At 35.3% G+C, this 20,488-nt stretch overlaps 3 protein-coding genes and 2 pseudogenes across 3 annotated transcripts; 4 read left to right on the forward strand and 1 right to left on the reverse strand.

Moving 5' to 3' along the window:
• Positions 1-3,914: 3,914 nt before the first annotated feature.
• On the forward strand, positions 3,915-5,952 carry LOC120159192 (annotated as a pseudogene).
• Positions 5,953-6,812: 860 nt separating this feature from the next.
• LOC120159067 lies at positions 6,813-7,883 on the forward strand. The gene is made up of 2 exons (XM_039169737.1): positions 6,813-7,194; positions 7,281-7,883. Exons 1-2 carry the CDS (start codon positions 7,123-7,125, stop codon positions 7,698-7,700), a joined length of 492 nt encoding a protein of 163 aa, XP_039025668.1. The 5' UTR covers positions 6,813-7,122; the 3' UTR covers positions 7,701-7,883.
• Positions 7,811-10,259, forward strand: LOC120159193. The gene is made up of 5 exons (XM_039169838.1): positions 7,811-7,821; positions 8,769-9,165; positions 9,365-9,586; positions 9,729-9,754; positions 9,841-10,259. The coding sequence occupies exons 1-5, from the start codon at positions 7,811-7,813 to the stop codon at positions 10,079-10,081; spliced, it is 897 nt and encodes a 298-aa protein (XP_039025769.1). The 3' UTR covers positions 10,082-10,259.
• Positions 10,260-12,029: 1,770 nt separating this feature from the next.
• LOC120159069 lies at positions 12,030-16,197 on the forward strand (annotated as a pseudogene).
• A 1,241-nt stretch (positions 16,198-17,438) lies between these two features.
• LOC120159068 (reticulon-4-interacting protein 1, mitochondrial-like) lies at positions 17,439-19,890 on the reverse strand. The gene is given in 7 exon segments (XM_039169738.1): positions 17,439-17,696; positions 18,108-18,216; positions 18,463-18,582; positions 18,702-18,820; positions 18,823-18,860; positions 19,342-19,415; positions 19,663-19,890. Coding segments are annotated over 7 exon segments (870 nt in total). The 3' UTR covers positions 17,439-17,514.
• Between the last annotated feature and the right edge of the window lie 598 nt (positions 19,891-20,488).

Here is a 20,488-nt window from a genome sequence, read left to right on the forward strand (position 1 = left end):
AACAGTCTTCTTATGCAGTCTAAAGTAATCCCCAGTAGACTCCGTCGATCCATTTTTGGTTATCGGGATAATGATAAATTTGTCCTGCATATTGGCAAAGTGATTGACCCCTCTTTTGCCCTATATAGATTGCTTTGTTTCCAACCAACTTTAATGCTTAATGCAAGTGGCATCTTGACAATACCACTTGGACATTCATGCATTGTTCTTTGGTAATCAATCATTCTCGGTATCTTTCTCTATTTGATCATGAAAAAAATTATATAAGAACGTAAATTGTGTATTCAAATTTAATCTGAGGGTTTAAAGTAAAGAATATCAACATGATAACAAATAAGTATTATCTTGATTAGTCAAGACGACGTCAAATTCAACTCTAAAAAAATAAACGAAAAGAACGACTAAATGGTCAAAAAACATACCGAAAATGTATCATAAAGACATAGAAAAATTTATCATAGAAAACTAAAAAAATAAAGGAAAAACAAATATACAATAAAACAAAATAAAAACCCAAAGAAAATAGGTTTCTAATATATATACATATTTAAATATTTTTTATAAAATATGATTAATATAAAAAATAATATATGTTTAAAGACCCGATTATATGGCAATGAACACTCGTATTCATGACATATACAATGCTCAAAATCTTAAGGAATAACAACAAGTTCCATAATCACTGATTTCGTTTAATTCATACAACTAAATATATTTAAACTCGCATTATCTTATATATTATGACAATAATATAAACATCGCTTAAATACCTCTACATATCCAAGTCAACTAAACACATTAGTTGACTCGGAAAATAACAACTACTAGCAATTAATTGAGGCTAAGCAAGTTGTTATTTTTCAAGTAAAAAAACTAGTTCAAATTTTAATTTTAGTTGAATCATTAAATTCAGCCAATAAGTTATTTTTCAAGTAAAATTAATGTCTAACGGATAAAAAATTTAAAAAAAAATTACGGTGAAAACGATAGCTTCAAACCAACCACAAAGCTAAGATTTCTAGCTTTTTCATTTTCAAATCAACCGTAAAATTATGTATTTATATTTTATTTTAATAACTTAATATTAACATCCTTAAAAAATAATTTATTACTTTTAATAATTTATTTTAATTATTTAAAAATAAATAAAAATTCATGATTTATGTATTAAAATATTAATAGTTACTTATATAAAATATATTTTTATTATACTTTTATTTTTTATATTTTATTATAGTTTAAATTTATATAATTCATATATAATAATTTTTTTAAATTTATTATAGTTTAAATCGATACGATTTGTACATAAGTGTAAATATAACTTAAAACACTATATTTTAAATTTGTAATATAATATCTATAATGGACATTTTATCTTTTAAAACTCACTTTTTAACATCAATTTCAAACAATTAAATTTTAAACTGCATTTTTTGTACAATACTTTTAACAGTTCGTTTCGATACTTTTAAATTTTACTTTTCAAAAACAATATTAAACTACCCTAAATATCATGCAGCTAAAGTATAGGGAAACATTAACTATTAAACTTTGCTTTTAAATGAATATGGTTAAAACTTTGAAATAAAAATAAGAATATATTCATTTCTGTTCATTTATGGGTAAAATATTAACATTTAATATTATGTGTACGTTTATTATATTTAAAATATAATTATTAATATTAATATTTTATTGTTTTATATATAAAAGATAATATTTTTTTAAATAATCAAACATATTAGGTGGATACGATCATGAATAAGTTTCTGATCCCTTTTGCTTCAAAACATTGGTCTGTAAACCGTTGACTCTGAATTTGGATAAAACATATATTTTTGGATATGTTCATGAACCTGAAACTATCAACTTGTTCCCCCCTCAAATTGGTCCTATACAAATGGGGTTTTGGATAATTTTTTTAATAATTTCGGGTAAGTATAAAACAATATCTGTTTAAATATAACTCTCAATTATTTGACAATGAACGTTCTCACCCCTGACATTTCTGATGTTCGAATCCGGGACCTCAAAAAATAACAACAATTCCTTTATCACTGAGATCATTCGATTCGTGCTTTAAACACATAATATGTATACAAACTATATAACATTTTATTTATGATTATCGGATAGTTCTGTTGTACGGTAGTCTTAATATACGGCTAAGAAAATGTCCTATCGGAAATGTTAATATTTTTTTAACATTTTCGGTAAAACACTACCTAAAACATTATTTTTTACCGAAAATGTTAATTTCACTAACTAATTTTCGGTAGAATTCAATATTAACATTTCTGATAGAAAATAATGTTTTAGGTAACGCTTTATCAGAAATGTTAAACATTTTAAGTAGCGCCCAATATTAACATTTTAGGTAGAAAAAATAATGTTTTATGTAGCGTTTTACAAGAAATGTTAAAAAAATATTACCATTTCCGGTAGTGACTTTTTTTAGTCGTATATTAAGATTATTGTATCTGATACATCCCTATGATTATCTATTGAATAATTTTGTGTATATATATTTATATATAATTATTTTTCAATCACATCTTGAATGTAACAAAATCTAATATTTATTGAACTTGTGCATACGTGTGCTAATAAATTATAAGTTCAATAATATATTGACAATTAAAAATTGGATAAACTGCATAAATAATTTCTGGACTTTTAGAATATTTATATTTTGATTATTGAACTTTTAAAACTTACATTACAATCAATAAAATTTTAATTTGTTACTATTATGATTACTGCCGAAAGTCATCGTTAAAAATACTGACGTGACATATTAAATTTTATTGATTTTTTGCTAAGAAATTATAAAAAGATAAGGCTTAATTATAAAATAAGTGCTCAAATTATATTTTTTCACAAATAGGTGCATAAATTATTTTTTTAATGATCCAGGTGCCTAACGTTACAAATGTTACCACTGTGTCTAGACCCTGACCAATTAAGTGACAAATGTCATATTCTAGTAATCTTGAAATTTATTTATTTTTTAAAAAATTAAAAAATTATTATATTTATAAAAAAACCCTAATTTATCTTAAATTATAAAAAAATCCCTAAAAATCCTAAATCCCTAACCCTAACTCGTCTCCACCCCTTTTGGCCATGACCACCGCCGGCTACGCACTCCCTGCTATTCTCCTAGTCATTCGCCGCCGTAGTTGATGATATTGGCCATCAAATCACGTGTGATCAAGATTTTCATCATAGGATTCGCAAGGTAAAAAATGTTGATTGGTCATCGTGGATTGTCGATCGGTCGCGATTTTATATAGGTATTGATCGTTGAAAGAAGGTGAGGTCGGGTGGAGCTTTATCGACGGTAAGGATGGAGGCTAGTGTGTGTTTAGGGGTTGAAATGAAAGCTTTCAAAGTTTTGGGGCTATTTCAAAATTTGTGTTTTTTAAATAAATTTTAGTTTTTTCATTTTAAATATTTTTTAAAATTACCAGAACGTGACATGTGTCACTTGACAAAAGAAATTAACAATGTTTACGGCTCGGGCACCTAAAGTGGCAACGTTTGTAACGTTAGACACCGAGTCATTTAAAAAACAATTTGGCACATATTCGTATGCTATAGTTTTAACACTTATTTTATAGTTAAGCCAATATATATTGTTAAAGAGCACCACGTAAACTTTTCAAAATTAGTGCTAAAAACACAAATATATACAAACATAAATGACCTTTTGTGTAGTTTAGGCTAAAAATAAAGAACTCAACATTGCGTTTCTTGGCAGATAAAACGCAGCGTTTTGATTTCTGGAATTATATATTCGAGGCTTCCCTCTCTTTTTTTCCCTCCACACCAAATCAGTTAGACAGTTACTAAAAAATTCAGTTCCGTAACCCGCATTGCGCTCCGGCCCGATTCATAACCCCAAAATGGCGTCGTCGTCAGAACCTCCTTCCGACGACCCTTATGAAAAAGTCAGGCGCGCGGCTGCCAATCTTTACGCCGATACTCAAGCGTTTGTCGCTGTAAGTTATTTTCCTTTTTCTTTCCATTGAAGTAAAAAATGTTCTGTTTTACAAAGCAAGTTTCAAGGTTAGATTTGTTTTTTTCAGGAGATAAGGAAAACCTTGAATGTGATTAAGGATATCGCTGTGGACATGGAGAGAGAGAATCAGTCTGACGTGGTATTGTTATATTAACTTCATGTAACTTAATCAAGATATTATTTTTAGTTTGTTTCTGTCTTTCTTGTTGTTCTTGTTGGTTTCTTGTTGCTTGATTAACCTAATTTGACGTGTTAAGAGAAGCGGACAAATGTGGGATTCAAATAAGTTTTATCTTTCTTCATTACCCATAAATCTAAAGCCATTGTACTTGTTATGTAAGAAGGAAGTATTGAATATTTGAAAAAGAATCAATGAATTAAACTTTCTCTAGTGAAGCCTGAAAGATGCTCTGGATGATTAAAATTATTATATAAGTTTTCCTTTTATCAAATTTCTGGGTTGTTTGCTGTAATATCAGTCGTTACTACAGATTCTTGATTGCAGAGGATAATAAAAGTAACATTGAAGAATGAAATGAGATATGCTAAAAGAATATCCAATGCTTTAGAGAAATGCGACTTGAAAACCAAAAGTTCAAAGATATCAGATTTCGAAGTATTTTCTGATACAGTATGGTATTGGGAATTCATTTTGTAGGTGAAGAAGATAGAAACTGCTTTCGCTACGATGGTAGAAACTCGTGAAATCTGTCTACATCGTTCATCAGCCTTTCGATCCATTGGAGAAGCATACCAACCAGGAGTTGAGGTGCACATTTAGTAATATTTCCTTTATACATAACTCTTTTTTTGGGGTTTAGTACTGTTCTATGTAGATGTGAATTTACTGAATTTATGTCATTTGTTGCTTGCATGTTTTAAACTGCAGTCAACTGATTTTGAGAAGTCGATTGACACGGCACTCGAAAAGATCGAGGCTAGTTCATCTTCATGTCCACAGAATCATCCCCTGATGCTTCAGTTTCAGCAAGCTGTCTGGGTATGATTTTTGAACTCATCAAGTCACTTTTAAAATTATTTGGCATCAATCCGAATAGAGGTAAGTAGATCAGAATATAGACCACTTCATGAAGGAGGTGCTAATACCATGTCAAGAACCGCTGAACTAAAAGCCGGACGCCGGTGTTATTAGATATTATGTGCCACTCCATATACCAATGTTTACCATTAAGCTTTTTTTAGTTTTAGTGGTAATATGATAATAGATAAAACTGTTGTATATCATCATGCAAGTGAGGCTTCTTACATATCCAGTGTTGGTGAATCTTCTGCAGAATGTTCATCATGCTGGACAGCCAATGCCAGGTGAAGAGCAGGAGGATATTGTTATGACCAGTATGGAGAACAATATTAAGAATCTTAAATGTCCTATCACCGGAAAGCATATTACTGAACTAACAGATCCAGTTCGCAGGTATTGTGAATTTAAAAAGTGGTTGCTGGCGAAAAATCATATTTTCTTTTATGTTCAAGTGATATTTTCTCTTAGGGGGTTTTGAGTTTAGAAACTTGAGCATGCATCATGATGTATATTTCTGTGTCCATTCTTTTGTTTCAACCTACATCCAGTTTGTTTACCTTTGTGATGCAGCTTGGACTGCAAGCACATTTACGACAGGAATGCTATTCTGAACTTCATAGAATCCAACCATGGCAATGTCAAATGCCCCGAATCAGGTATACATTACTAATTCATACCGGAATTATTGATTTTCTACAGCACTCTCATTCCTGACCGTTTCTTCTTCTATCAGCTTGCCCCAAGATGCTGCAGGCAAAAGGAGTCGTTTGCGATCCTTTGTTACTCTTCGATATAGAAGAGCTGCGCACATTGAGTGATAGAAACGGATGTGATAGAAGATCTCACAGAAACGGAGCCTCAAGATGAAGAGAATCCATGATGGATGGCCTCTCCTAGCCTGATCAGAGTCCCTCCTTTATATGGCCTTGATGCATATAATTGAAAGTGTAAGTATGCATACTATTGAAACAATTGAGAAACATATAGGAAGGAAATTTTATACTGAAGTTGATTACAAAACTCATTCTTGATGAATCTAGAGAGAATATTTGACTTTTAATTCTTTTTAAACTTGATTTTTAATCATTTTTTTAACCAGTTGCAAAGTGTGGATGCATATGATCGCTTCCAATGTAGTTAAAGATAAAACCAAAGAAACAAAAATCACGCCCATGATTGAAGGAAATCTCTGCACGAAAAACCAACAACTCCAACCATCGTTGAACTTCCAAATCAACAACCGAAAAAAAACAACAAAAATCTTCAGTTTCAACACGCAATGAGTTGTTGTCCAGTTTGTCTTATACAAAAAAAAGCCATTGTTTCTCTTATTTTATTCCTCGTAATCCATGACCAAAAACACCCATCACATGGCAAATGAGCTGTGCTGTCAAAAACGACAGCAATATCATAGCCTTTATATGAATATAACACACAATTCTCAGCTCAGCTCAGCTACCAATCCCAATATAAAATCTGGGTTTCTTAGCTGTGATCTCGAAAAGCACATGGCTACCTTGCCCACATGGCTTTTCTTAATCGAATTCCTCCAATAGATGACATGATAAAACGATGGTAAAATGCAAAAGTATCTCGCTTGTCTGTCTTTTCTTGCATATGATACTCAGTTCGCAATGATGGAGAAAGTTGAAGCTCTCGATCTTTTAGAGGAATCCTGGTTTTTCGAGAACTTATTCGATAGGAGGAGGATGTTAAGATGTTATTCGGATCCTTTACTTCACCGAATTTCAACCAGGATGTTTTGGCTAAAGATTCATGTGATCAAACGGCAATGGTTTGGTTCGTGCACCTTCGTTGCCGCCGTGTATAGGGAGGGAAGAAAAGGTTCGAGAAAGGAAGGATAATGTGGGAAGATGAAATTGAATAGGCAGTTATCAGTTCAGATATGGAAACAAAGTGTTCGGATCATAAGATATGAAATCAAATCGAGCGGCGAATCATCTTCGATACGTAACTTACTAAGACACCTTCTTTGCCTTCTCCAAGGGAGACTAATGAGTTAACTCAGGATAATGACAATGATCTTAGAATGAGCAAATTGATCCGACAAGCAATTGCTAACTCACCAGATATATTGCCCCCAAGGCATAGTCATAGCAAGGTACGAATCTGATCCTTTTTAATCTGATCTTTTTGCAATTTGGCAATGTGGATTTTATTTTAATCTTATGTCATTTTCATTTGCAGGCAATGAACTTGCAAAGGTCTAGTAGACCACCAAGAAACCAAGATGTGGAAGCCATTAACAACGCGAACGAGGCCTCGGTCACGAGAGGCCTGCATTTTAATCCGAACCGGATGCTTCGAAAAAGCCATAGTGATCTTGCATTCCAAGAACTGCAAGGGTTCAAGGACTTGGGATTCACATTCGACGACGGAGATTTGAGCCCTGATGTGGTTAATATACTCCCAGGCTTGCAGGGAACTAAGATAGATGAGTTGGAGCAAGGGAAAGTGAGGAAGCCATATTTGTCCGAGGCATGGCTCGTACAAGGCCCTGCACCTCCTCTTCCAGCTTGTGTAACTAAGAACTCAGCAGAGGATATGAAGGCACAAATCAGGTTTTGGGCCAGAGCTGTTGCCACTAATGTTCGACAAGAATGCTGAGAATTCATTACAAAACTTGACATTATTATTTCTAATCTAATTTTTCCAGTTTCCCAGATTTTTATTTTGTTTTCATGTAGGACTGATAATATATTCTTTCCCCACTGTTCATGTTCCAAAGGTATTTGTAATTATTTTGTTTAGATAAATATTTTTAATAAAATAATTTTTGAGTTGCCAATAGATTGACATTTTTATAATTCGAGTTGAAGATAAAATCATAAAACAGATATTTTTCAGAATACAATGCTTCAAATCTAGATCCATAAATGATTTTGATGTCAAACAAATTTCTCTAAAGCTAAAACCTTTAAAAGAAAAACCCTCTGCTGCAAATGCTTCCATCTCTTAGACTTAGTTTGTTTTTACTGTACAACCTCTTCAAACCTCTTATGTTTGTGTCGCGCAGACCACGCGTAGACATTAGGCTTCGCAGACCGTTTGTTTTTTAGAAGACAGAAGCTCTTTTATCGTCTGCGCGAACTTTTCTTGGTGCAGACATGTTTGTTTGTCTTCAAAGATCTTCAAACCTCTTCAAAAACATTATATATAGTTTTTTATTAAATAATTTTAAATAATTTATAAGGTTATTTATTTTAAAATAATTATTTTAAAATAATTTATTATAAATAATTTATTTTAAATAATTTATTTTAAATAATTATTATAAATATGTATTTTATTATTTTAAAATTTATTTTAATAATTTTTAGTATGGATTGATTTTTAAAATATTTGTTTTTTAATAATATTGTATGGATTGATTTTTTAAAAATGGATTTTTATTAGTATGGATTGATTTATTTTAAAATATGGATTAATTTATTTTAAATAATTTATTATTGTAGTTGTATGAATTATTTAAATTTTAATATTGTAAAACTAAAATTATTTAAATATCAATATTACAAAACTCTTTTAAGTTTAAAAAATCAATTTATTTATATTTCAATTTATTTTAACAGTTTGCATACGTTAAAAAATAAATAATCTTCTTCTTACAAACTGTAAACTTTTGATCTACTTTTACTGCTACATATACTTACATATATGATCCATATACTATAGACCTTTTACCTCTAAAAAAAAAAAAAACAAACACAACTTAATCTCCTGTCATCTTCTCCCTCTTCCCTTCTCTCCCGCCCTCCCCTCCTCAACCCATCTTCTTCCCCACTCTTCCTTCTCTAAAAACACAGTTTTTTCTTTCGTTTCTCTCCTGTACAAAGTGCACATTTGGTCATCATTAATTCAAGCTCAAGGACCCGTGACCACCATAGCAGAAGCTGAAGAGGAAGAAGATGGACCTTTTGAGCTACCACCGTCTTCCACTTCTACTTCAATCTTTGCAACAAATGATGACCCCACTCCCCTCCAAACCGCCACCAGTGTCTTGCTTACCGGCGCCATCGGGGTCTTCCTGTTTCGCTCCCTTAGACGCCGTGCTAAGCGTGCCAAAGAGTTGGTCAGTATCCACTTTGCTGAAAACAAAATTTCCCTAGCCTCTTTTGGTTGCTTCTGCCAAATTCTTTACTTTCAAGAATTGGATTTTCCTTATCTAGTAATTTGAATTGGAATTTCGAGTTTAAACCCTCAATTTCCCATTAAAGGTTGAAACTTTGAATAGGGTTGGATATTAAAGAGAGTAGTTTTCTTGTCTCTAGCAATTTAGGTCATCAGGGGCACAGAAATCATTGAAGGAAGAGGCACTAGACAACTTGAAAGCAATGGCTTCAACTTCAATTGATACCAAGTCATCCACACCCTCAGCAGTTCAAGCATTGTTGGGAAGCATAGCTGCTGGTGTCATTGCTCTTATTCTTTACAAATTCACCACAACCATTGAGGCAGCTCTTAATCGCCAATCGATTTCTGATAATTTCTCGGTTTGTAGTTGCCTAGCTCTTTGAATTTGTGAGCAGTTTATCTATGAACTTACCTTATACTTATCAGCATATATGTGGCGCCCTTTCCTGTTTTATACTATTTGCCATTTTTCTTTACAAGTTTCATCTTTATGCTTTGCAGGTTCGTCAGATATCAATAACAATCAGATAGATTTCAACTAGTTCCTCATTTTATTAAGCTCCTAGCTGTAAATGTCTGTAGTTTTCATCCTTTATAAGCTTCTGATTTGCAGGACTATTGTGAATGGATTGTGCTACCTTGCAACATTTGTTTTTGGTATCAATTCTCTAGGCTTATTCCTTTATTCGGGTCAGCTTGCCATAAATTTGATCATGGGAGGTGCCACAAATAATGAAAACGAGAGTAAAGGTGAGGAGAATGTAGGCTCATCGAGTTCAGTGAAAGAAAATGTTGCAGACGGGATCAAATCGACCATCAGGAGAGAGGATCAGAGTCCAGGTGATAAACAATAATGATAAGTTCGGTCTGACTTTTCATTTTTAAAGTATTCGAGTTTGAAACATATCAGAACATTGATATGATCTTCCAAATGCAAAATCTGAAACTGATATCAGAGTTCGAGTAACATCGATCCGTGCAGTCGATGCCTGATAGTGGAAAATTTTGTTTGTGGTTGTTGATTAAGTGCTACACCATATTCAGGTTTATCAATCTCCATTCTCTTCTCTATTCAAGGTTGGATATGCACAATTCAACCCCAATTTCATCCTTTATAAACCCACCAATATGCCAATAAACTATGTAAACACGACCAATTCACCATTTACCCCATCATACATAATGTTTGATGTATTTTCATATCTTGATTTTAGAAAATACCATAAGGTTCAACTTGTTACTACCAGTGTCACTCTCATTCATTGAGCTTCCCAACAAGCTCACTTTGCTAGTAAAATCCTGTATCGTGTAATCCGGATTGTTGTATTCTTGAACATGGAGGTTGTCCTCCCAAAATTAACACAGTATTCCAGATTTCGTACATCTTGAAACTCCGAATAGTGCTGTTATTTTCCCGAAAAGAAGAAAAATGAGTAAATACTATGTAACTTATGGAATTTCGTTGAGGCATATTCACAAAGAGGTCTCAGCAGATGGTCGGTTCAAACTCATGAGTTGAAGCATATGCAAAACAAACATCGACCAAAACTAGAGTTATCTGCAGTGGCATCAACTAAGTTATATATATATATATAATTGGATGGATGGATGAGTATTAAGGTGCGTTTGGTTCACGGAATGTAAGATTATCGGTGGGAATAAAAGATTACTAGGAAATAGGATTACTGAGAATGTTGTATTTTGTGTTTGGTTGGTTTAGTAGGAATGTAAGATTATCTTGTTTGGTTAAAAGAATAAAAGATTATTGGAATATATATTTGACCAAATTGTTTTTATTTTGTTTGTTTTTTTAACAAGTAGAAAAATATTTATATATTTTCTTTAAAAAAATTAAATTCATAAAATTTATATAATTTTTTTACAAAATTGAAAATATAAAAAGGTTTAATGAAAGGGTAAAATTTTATTTTAACCACTGAACTTCATATAAAATTTTAATTAGACTTTTTTTGTATATCTAAAATAGTTTAAGGATAAATTTGTAATTTAACATTCATAGAATTTTTATTATTCAATGACAGAAGAATGATATTTTTGAAGAATTTTTTAAGGTCATTTTAGTCCAAAACGCCGGTAATCCAACAATACATAAGGGAAGGGGGTAATGACATTCCCGGTAATATACTCCAAAAAATCCACTATTGGTAATAAAACATTACCGGGAATGATATTCTCGGCCAACCAAACGGGAGAATGTGGATTTCATTCCCATGAGAATCCCACATTCCCCGAACCAAACAGCCCCTTAGAGTCTGATTTAGCATCTCTGTATAAAATTATGCTTTTGTAACTTATATTTAGTCCATTTGTCATATAATCTACCACGTTAATTTGTCACCCTAGACTGTCATGTTAGTATTGTTAACTGTCACATTAGTATTGTGAATTGTCACATCAATATTGTGAATTGTCACATCAGTATTGTGAACTGTCACATCAACACTGTAGAGGTCAATAACGAAAAAACATTGGTCAAATAACCACATTGAATTTATTTTTCGAGTTAAAGGGTACAATGAGAGAAAAAATAATATAAAGATCACATTGAGAGAATAAATAATGTGAGGGTTGCATTAGTTTTTTCAAAATTACAGGGACCTCTAATGTCTTTTTGCCTTTTAAAATTTTAATGGTTAGTATATATGTCCTAAAATGTTGGTGATTAGTTATGTAATTTACCCTAAAAATATAAATAAAAATAGTAATGGAAAAAAAGGGAAAACAAACTCTCAACAAAATGCTAACGTAGAAAAGAAAGCCCTAGTTAAATCCTCCTCTGTCTGTTTCTTCTTTAGTAGCTCACTTCACTCCGAGCAGCCGCACCATTTCTAACTCAGGCTAAGCATAAGAATAGAGAAGAACCCAAAGATGAGCTGCTACAAAAGCTTCACTTCTTCTTCTTCAACTCACCATTTCTCTTCTTTATCCAAACCCATCCTTCCCAAATCCTTTAACTTTCATCCATTTTCCTTCATTTCCGCTTCCCACCCGAACCCCAACCGGAGCTCTTTCCATCTCCGTTCATGGCCGCTGCAACGCCGCCTCTCTCCCACGCCCTCCAAACGTGTCCTCGCCCAAGCGAGTCCCATAGCCTCTGCGGAAGAAAAGGGTGTCAAACTGGGTAGAAGGACGGATTTGAAAAAGATCATGATCCTTGGAGCCGGTCCCATCGTCATCGGCCAAGCTTGTGAGTTCGATTACTCGGGCACCCAAGCATGCAAAGCGTTGAGGGAAGAAGGGTATGCTGTTGTTTTGATCAACTCGAATCCGGCTACCATCATGACCGACCCGGATTTGGCTGACCGGACTTACATAACTCCCATGACACCGGAATTAGTTGAACAAGTCCTCGAGAAAGGAACGTCCCGATGCGCTTTTACCGACAATGGGTGGCCAAACAGCCTTGAACCTCGCCGTGGCTCTGGCAGAATCCGGGTTCTGGAGAAATACGGCGTGGAGTTAATAGGAGCGAAGCTTGACGCCATCAAAAAAGCTGAGGACCGTGACTTGTTCAAGCAAGCTATGAAAAATATAGGTATAAAGACTCCACCTTCAGGGATAGGGAACACCTTAGATGAATGTTTCCAAATAGCTAGTGAAATCGGGGAGTTCCCATTGATCATTAGGCCAGCGTTTACTTTAGGAGGAACTGGGGGTGGCATAGCTTATAATAAGGAAGAATTTGAGGCTATTTGTAAGTCGGGTTTAGCTGCTAGTTTGACATCCCAGGTTTTGGTTGAGAAATCGTTGCTGGGATGGAAAGAATATGAGTTGGAAGTCATGAGGGACTTGGCTGATAATGTTGTGATAATTTGTTCAATTGAAAATATGATCCGATGGGTGCATACTGGGGATTCGATTACCGTGGCGCCGGCGCAAACCTTGACTGATAAGGAGTATCAGAGGTTGAGGGACTATAGTGTTAAGATTATTAGGGAGATTGGTGTGGAGTGTGGAGGTTCAAATGTGCAATTTGCGGTTAATCCCGTTGATGGTGAAGTTATGGTCATTGAAATGAATCCGAGAGTTTCAAGAAGTTCTGCCTTGGCTTCGAAAGCTACAGGGTTTCCAATCGCGAAAATGGCTGCTAAGTTGTCAATTGGGTATACTTTGGATCAAATTCCTAATGATATTACCAAGAAGACTCCAGCAAGTTTTGAGCCTTCTATTGATTATGTAGTGACTAAGGTGAGGAACTTGTTTCTTTGCCTCTTTGGATGCTTTTGTGGGTTTACAATGTAGATAAGGTTAAGAAAGCACTGGTTTCTTTTGCAACAATAAAAACTCAGAATTGTAATTTCCATATATAATGCTTAAGATCATTCATCTACAACATCACGATGCATCTCATAGAAGGAACAATAGATTAGAATATTCATTTTGTGCCAAGATTGAGTTAGCATTCAATTTTTAGTTTACTTGCATGTGATTTTATATAATAAACTTCTGGGTTCCTTTTGTTTTCCTAAAATCTTTCATCTACAATAATGATGCAGATCCCGGTTTGCATTTGAGAAGTTCCCTGTTCCCCACCAATATTGACAACTCAGATGAATCCGTTGGTGAATCCATGGCTCTAGGCCGCACATTTCAGGAATCCTTTCAGAAGGCAGTCCGATCACTGGAATGTGGCTACTCTGGATGGGGATGTGCTGAAATTAAGAACTTGACTGGGATTGGGATCAGTTGAAGTATAGTCTGAGAGTTCCCAGCCCAGAACGAATCCATGCTATATGCTGCAATGAAGAAGGGGATGAAAGTAGATGAAATATGAGCTGAGTTTCATTGACAAGTGGTTTCTCACTCAGTTTGAAGACTTAGTAGATGTGGAGCAACATCTCTTGTCCCGAAGTTTGTCTGATCTGACAAAGGATGAATTTTATGAAGTAAAAAAGAGAGGCTTTAGTGATAAGCAGATAGCCTTCGCTACCAGGCCTCAGAGGAAGAAGTCCGGAAAAGACGATTATCTTTGGGAGTTGTTCCAGCATATAAGAGGGTAGATACTTGTGCTGCAGAGTTTGAGGCCATACTCCTTATATGTATTCCTCTTATGATTTCGAGTGTGAATCTGATCCTACTGGAAAGAAGAAAGTTTTGATCTTGGGTGGAGGACCAAATCGTATTGGTCAGGGGATTGAGTTTGACTACTGCTGTTGCCATACATCATTTGCACTTCAGGTTTGCATCCCCTGTTTCCTGTTTATGCTTCCACACATTCAATAATCCGAAGCTACTTATGCCAATTTCAGTGTTTTCATCAATTTGCTGATTTCTTTTTTTTTCTGGCCAATCTCTTTTTTGTGATTTTCCTCTTTGCAGGTAGCTGGTTTTGAGACAATCATGATGAACTCAAATCCTGAAACTGTATCCACAGATTATGATACCAGCGATCGTCTTTACTTTGAACCCCTGACAGTTGAAGATGTTCTAAATGTTATTGATTTAGAAAAACCCGATGGCATCATTGTGCAGTTTGGAGGTCAAACACCGCTTAAGCTTGCTCTACCCATCCAGCATTACTTAGATAAGCATCGGCCTTTAGCTGCCAGCGGAGCTGGGCTTGTTCGCATATGGGGTACATCACCAGATTCCATTGATGCAGCTGAGGACAGAGAAAGGTTCAATGCAATCCTTAAGGAGTTAAGATTGAGCAGCCAAAAGGAGGGATTGCCAAGAGTGAAGATGATGCTCTTGCCATTGCAAAAGATATAGGTTACCCAGTAGTTGTTCGGCCTTCTTATGTATTGGGTGGCCGAGCAATGGAGATTGTATATAATGATGACAAGCTTGTGACATATCTAGAGAACGCTGTTGAGGTGGACCCAGAACGGCCTGTACTGGTAGACAAGTATTTATCTGATGCAATTGAGATTGACGTCGATGCACTTGCTGATTCACATGGGAATGTGGTGATTGGAGGGATAATGGAGCACATAGAGCAAGCTGGGGTCCATTCTGGTGACTCTGCCTGCTCAATTCCCACGCAAACAATCACATCTTCTTGCTTAAACACTATAAGGTCATGGACTACAGAACTGGCTAAGAGGCTAAATGTCTGTGGGCTCATGAACTGTCAGTATGCGATCACAGCTTCTGGTGATGTTTTCTTACTTGAGGCAAATCCCCGTGCTTCACGCACCATACCATTTTTTCCAAGGCAATTGGGCATCCACTGGCCAAATATGCTGCTCTTGTTATGTCAGGAAAGTCACTTAGTGATCTAGATTTCACTAAAGAGGTGATTCCAAACATGTTTCGGTTAAGGAAGCTGTTCTTCCATTTGAGAAGTTCCAAGGTTGTGATGTTTTGCTAGGTCCTGAAATGAAAAGTACTGGTGAGGTGATGGGCATTGACTTTGAGTTTGCAATAGCTTTTGCAAAAGCTCAGATTGCTGCTGGGCAGAGGCTGCCACTCTCTGGCATGGTTTTCCTCAGCTTAAATGACTTGACAAAGCCCTATCTTGAAAGAATCGCAAAAGCTTTCTTGGGGTTGGGATTCCATATTGTTTCAACATCCGGGACAGCTCACTTTCTTGAACTAAAAGGTATCCCCGTGGAACGAGTGCTGAAACTGCACGAGGGGCGGCCACATGCTGGTGATATGGTTGCTAATGGACAAATCCAGTTGATGGTTATCACGAGCTCGTTCGATGCACTTGATCAGATTGATGGTCGGCAGCTGAGGAGAATGGCCCTCGCTTACAAGGTTCCTATAATAACAACCGTTGATGGAGCTTTGGCAAGTGCTGAAGCAATCAGAAGCTTGAAGTCTAGCACCATTAACATGATTGCACTTCAGGACTTCTTTGATACTGAGACAGGGGAAGGGCAGAGCAAAAATTTACTGTCTACTACATCCTCTCTATAGATTGGAAAGGCATTTCGGGGTAAGGCACTCCCCTCTTTTATCTCCTTGATGCTTCCTTTAATATGTTTCAGTCTTTGCTTGGGATAGAATTTATTCCAAGCTGCTTTCTTGCTGTCTAATATCTTATTCTGTCTAATAATCCGATTCGATGACGACAAATTCGAAGATAGGGAGTACTTATGGACTGCAAAATATTACATATATATGTATAATAAGATGATGCAGTTTTCATGTGCTTGTACCTGTCTATTATCTTATACACATTATAACCAAGAGATGGTTGAAAACTGGAAGCAATAGCTGATTAATGAGCTATGATCAATATGATACTAAATCAAACCAATCTTATGGCCCAAGATTGATCTCTGATGGACCCTTTGCCTTGGTAATATGCTTTCTTTCTAAAGGCAAATGCATTCACAGTAATCAGAATCAAAACATTTTTTACTGTCAGCCGAAGTAAAAAGAAACGAGAGCTAATACTGTTGTATAGAAAACAAAGAAATTACTGATGTACACATAAAACTTCAAACTTTACCACGAAGATAAAAGCTTTTTTTTGAAGAAAAAAATTAACTTTTTACTGCTTTCCACTAACCTGGCTCATCAAAAGCCAACTCCAGCAGCACCAACTCCGACTGCAGCCAGCTCGAGCTTCACATTCCTCCAAAGCAGCATCGGTGCAGGCTTAACCGATGACCTTTGTGGTTCTGATTTGCAGCGCAATTGATTCTTGCCTTTTACCCCCCAACAAGCTTCATTTTTATCACAGTTCCACCGCTGTTGGCTGCAGCTGCTATAGCCATTGGCAGAGCAGCTGGGAAGGAGCAAGAAGACCTAGGCGGGTTTAACAAAATAGGGACAGCTTTGACTCACGCCCATTAACAGTAATCAATCTGGAAATATCTTCTCTTTATCTTCACTCTCATTTTCCAGGTCGGATTCGAATCTTTCCTGGGTTGTCTCCGTTTGTTCCTCCTCCCCCTTCTTCATCTGATTCAACACCCAAGTTTTCATCTGATTCAACACCCAAGTTTCATCTTTGCTTCAGCTACTGCTTTTCCTCCTCCCACATTTTAAGATCCATTTTTTTTTTACTTTGATTTGACCATCAGGTCTTGTTTATTGTCATTATATCAGCATGATGGGCGAATGATACCAATTATTTACATCTCAACATAAAAAAATATGATTCAATATTGAATTTCAAAAACATTTTATACAAAAATCAATAATTCATTGAAGTTAAATCAAGAAGCTAGTTTTTTCTTATCATTGGCGTAAATAGGAATATATGCGATCCATTTTTCCTACACCATTGAAAACCTAATAATTAACAATTTTATGTTGAAAGGAACATTTAGAAGGAAAAACTCTAGTTATTTGTGATAAACTTACTTTAGTCAAGTTCCAGCACTACTTTACCAAGGATCAGTTTCTTGTCTTTAGCTTCATGAGCCTCTCTTACTCGAGTTATCGGAAATGTTTTTTCGACAGGTACAGTCAGCTTCCCAGCTTCTGACAATTTGCGTATCTCATGTAAGCCTTCCAAGTCTGCCCTCATGTATATCCATGAATATTCTGCAATACAACAAGTGATTGAAAGATTTGGCAGCGGATCATTAATGTCATGGGATATGAATCCATGTTTCGGAAATGCACCATTTCATGGCATACATTTATTGAAAGGCTTTGACCTCTTAAACACTCGAGATCAAAATATATTGAAGAAAGAACAAATCTTAGAATAATAGTGTGTTTTACCAGCATTCATTATTAGAATGGAAAAATATGCATGGATGATGTACAAGATGACACACGTGCTAATGTCTTTTACAGAGTGATACTTGATATACCGGAAAATCAACAGAAAGCGAAATCATTAACAATATTATTTCTTCTTAGATGATTTCTTATATAGATTTTAAATAAGCACCGTCATTTCTGAAACTATATGTTTATTGAGTGTAGGATGACAAAAAAACCATGTACCTATTCCGTGAGAATATTTGTACTGAATCTTTTTCTTCCATAGAACAGCTGTAGCCACAGGAAGCCCAATCGGTAGTCCATACCTGTCGCTCAGCGCCGCTGCCTCTCCCTACAATGACAGGATCAAATAAGATCATATACAACTAAACATCCAATAATTACATCACAGCATTCACAACAGAAGTTCCCAGCGTGCGGTGCTAGTATAAATTCTTAAAAGGTTTGCACAAAGGCCATGATAAAATTCCAGGAGAAGTCCAAGGATTCAAAGTGTTGTACGAACAAGAAAGGTATTTGAGGAAAAGAGAAGTGCCCTTCTAAGAACAACAATCATTACAAGGTTCCAATCTCTTACCTGAAGTGTCATATAGTGCCCGCCTCTATTCAAAAGATTGGTGCCTATTCTTTCTGTCTCGGGCACACCAATGGTGTCCAGGACAGCATCGAATTTTCCCTTAATTACTGATTCAATGTCCTGAAAATAAGCCTCTCATTAAATTCAAATCAGTGATCAATATTAGGGAAGAAGAGCAAATTAGTAAGCACTCCAAGCAACTATCAATAACAAAATAACAAATCGCAATTATTAATCACCTCAGAAGTATAATCAACAGCCTGCTCGGCACCTGCTGCCATCAGACGATTTATAGTTTGGTTTCCACAAGTTGTTGTAACAGGGCACCCTGCAGCAACTGCAATCTGAATAGCAGAAAACCTACTGCTCCTCCACCACCTATTACTAATAGCCTTTGTCTGTTGAATGAGAATTTGATCATGGGAGGATACATTGCAACAGTTTCCCAGAAAAATTAGTCGTAAAATTCAGTTGGCATACTTTATTGTATAGAGAATAATGAGCAATTTCAGATTGGACAAATATCAAAAGATAAAAAAATAATAATTAAAAAAAGTTAAAGCCAAAGATAATGAGCATCAGAATAACTATAAGAAAACTGGGATGGATTATAATTTAGCAGCCAGGAATAATTTCGCGGAACTAGAAATTTCAGATTGCTATTGCCATTATAGTAGAAGCCCTTTTGAACCCTCTCACCTTTAATGACAAAAACTATGCACCTCAAAAATGATAAAAGATTTCCATGAACGAGTGCAAACAACTTATCGATGGTAAGACACTTAAGAAAGCAAAAATTTTACAACAATTCATCAAGATTCAGGAAATACATGAAAAACATTACTGAAAAGGATGAGCATCCTAGAGATAGAAACATACCCTTCAGATATCCTTGCAGTACTTTTTAAGGCACGCCATGCAGTCAATGCAGCAAAGGGGATAGCACTTGCTTCCTACAACGCCCAAAACTAATTCTCAAGTTCGTGTTACACGACTATTAGAAGTAAAAGGATGGAAATAAACAATATTCTGCGAATTACGAAATCAAATATATGAGCAGAGTAGATTATCATCCACCAAGACTAATCAGAATGAATGAAAAACAAGTACTCATAAGTCAAGCAATCTACGCTTTCTGAAACATCGAAAGTAACAAATTATTCTTCACTGAGAGAATAAGTAAATGATCGTATAGGTTACCACATGAGTAACTGAAGCTGGTTTCGGAGAAAGCTCGTCCTTTGAAAGAATTGCATAGTCAGTATATGTACCCCTCACAGCAGTTGGATGCAAAGCACCAAAAACTTCTTGTCCTACAGTCAGTGACTTCACTTGGGCACCAACAGCTGCAACTTCGCCGCTAACATCACGACCCAAAATGAGAGGCAGAAGTGGCTCAAAAATGGAACGACCATAACCCGATCGCATCTGGGAAAACAAAAATTTTCGAGAATTTAAAGCAGCATAATTTTAGTTGCACGACTTGAAACGTAATTTGAAATTTTCGTTATATACAAACATATTTAGTTTCAATCTTTTTGAAGTTCTTGAAATTAGTTCACCAATCTATACAGTTTCAAGATCCACAACTCAAACATGCACTAAGAAATTATATAGGAAAATTGCTTTTAAATTCGTTTATTTCTTTGCACATTTTCATGGCTACGAATAACCAACTCTAGATGAACCGAACAATTTAAACAAGGAATTCAATTAAAATACCCCTTCAACATGCATCGAGGAGATCGGCTCGTATAGCTACTAAATCAACGGAAACCAAAAGTAAACAAGGAACTCATTTCATTTTCTCTCACTTTCCTATGGATCAAACAATCCAATTCAATAAACAAATAAAAAAAATTACGTTTACGTTATACAAGAAAGTTCAACCCACTTACTCTGGTATCAAGGGATTGATAGATACAGCTCGGGCTCGAACGAGAACTTCATTGGGCTTAAGATCAGGAACAGACACATCGGGTCGGAGCTCCAACACCTCAGTCCACCGAACCGAGGCAGCAACACC

Source organism: Hibiscus syriacus, unplaced genomic scaffold, assembly GCF_006381635.1.
Source record: "Hibiscus syriacus cultivar Baekdansim isolate YM2019G1 unplaced genomic scaffold, ASM638163v2 tig00111342_pilon, whole genome shotgun sequence".
Classification (NCBI taxonomy): domain Eukaryota; kingdom Viridiplantae; phylum Streptophyta; class Magnoliopsida; order Malvales; family Malvaceae; genus Hibiscus; species Hibiscus syriacus.

Coding starts and splice junctions, on each gene's coding strand:
- LOC120159193 (XM_039169838.1), top strand. Junction 9,166..9,364: donor CTAAGCGTGCCAAAGAGTTG/GTCAGTATCCAC, acceptor TCTTGTCTCTAG/CAATTTAGGTCATCAGGGGC. Junction 9,587..9,728: donor CGATTTCTGATAATTTCTCG/GTTTGTAGTTGC, acceptor TATGCTTTGCAG/GTTCGTCAGATATCAATAAC.
- LOC120159067 (XM_039169737.1), top strand. CDS start 7,123: ATGAGCAAATTGATCCGACAAGCAATTGCTAACTCACCAGATATATTG. Junction 7,195..7,280: donor CAAGGCATAGTCATAGCAAG/GTACGAATCTGA, acceptor TTTCATTTGCAG/GCAATGAACTTGCAAAGGTC.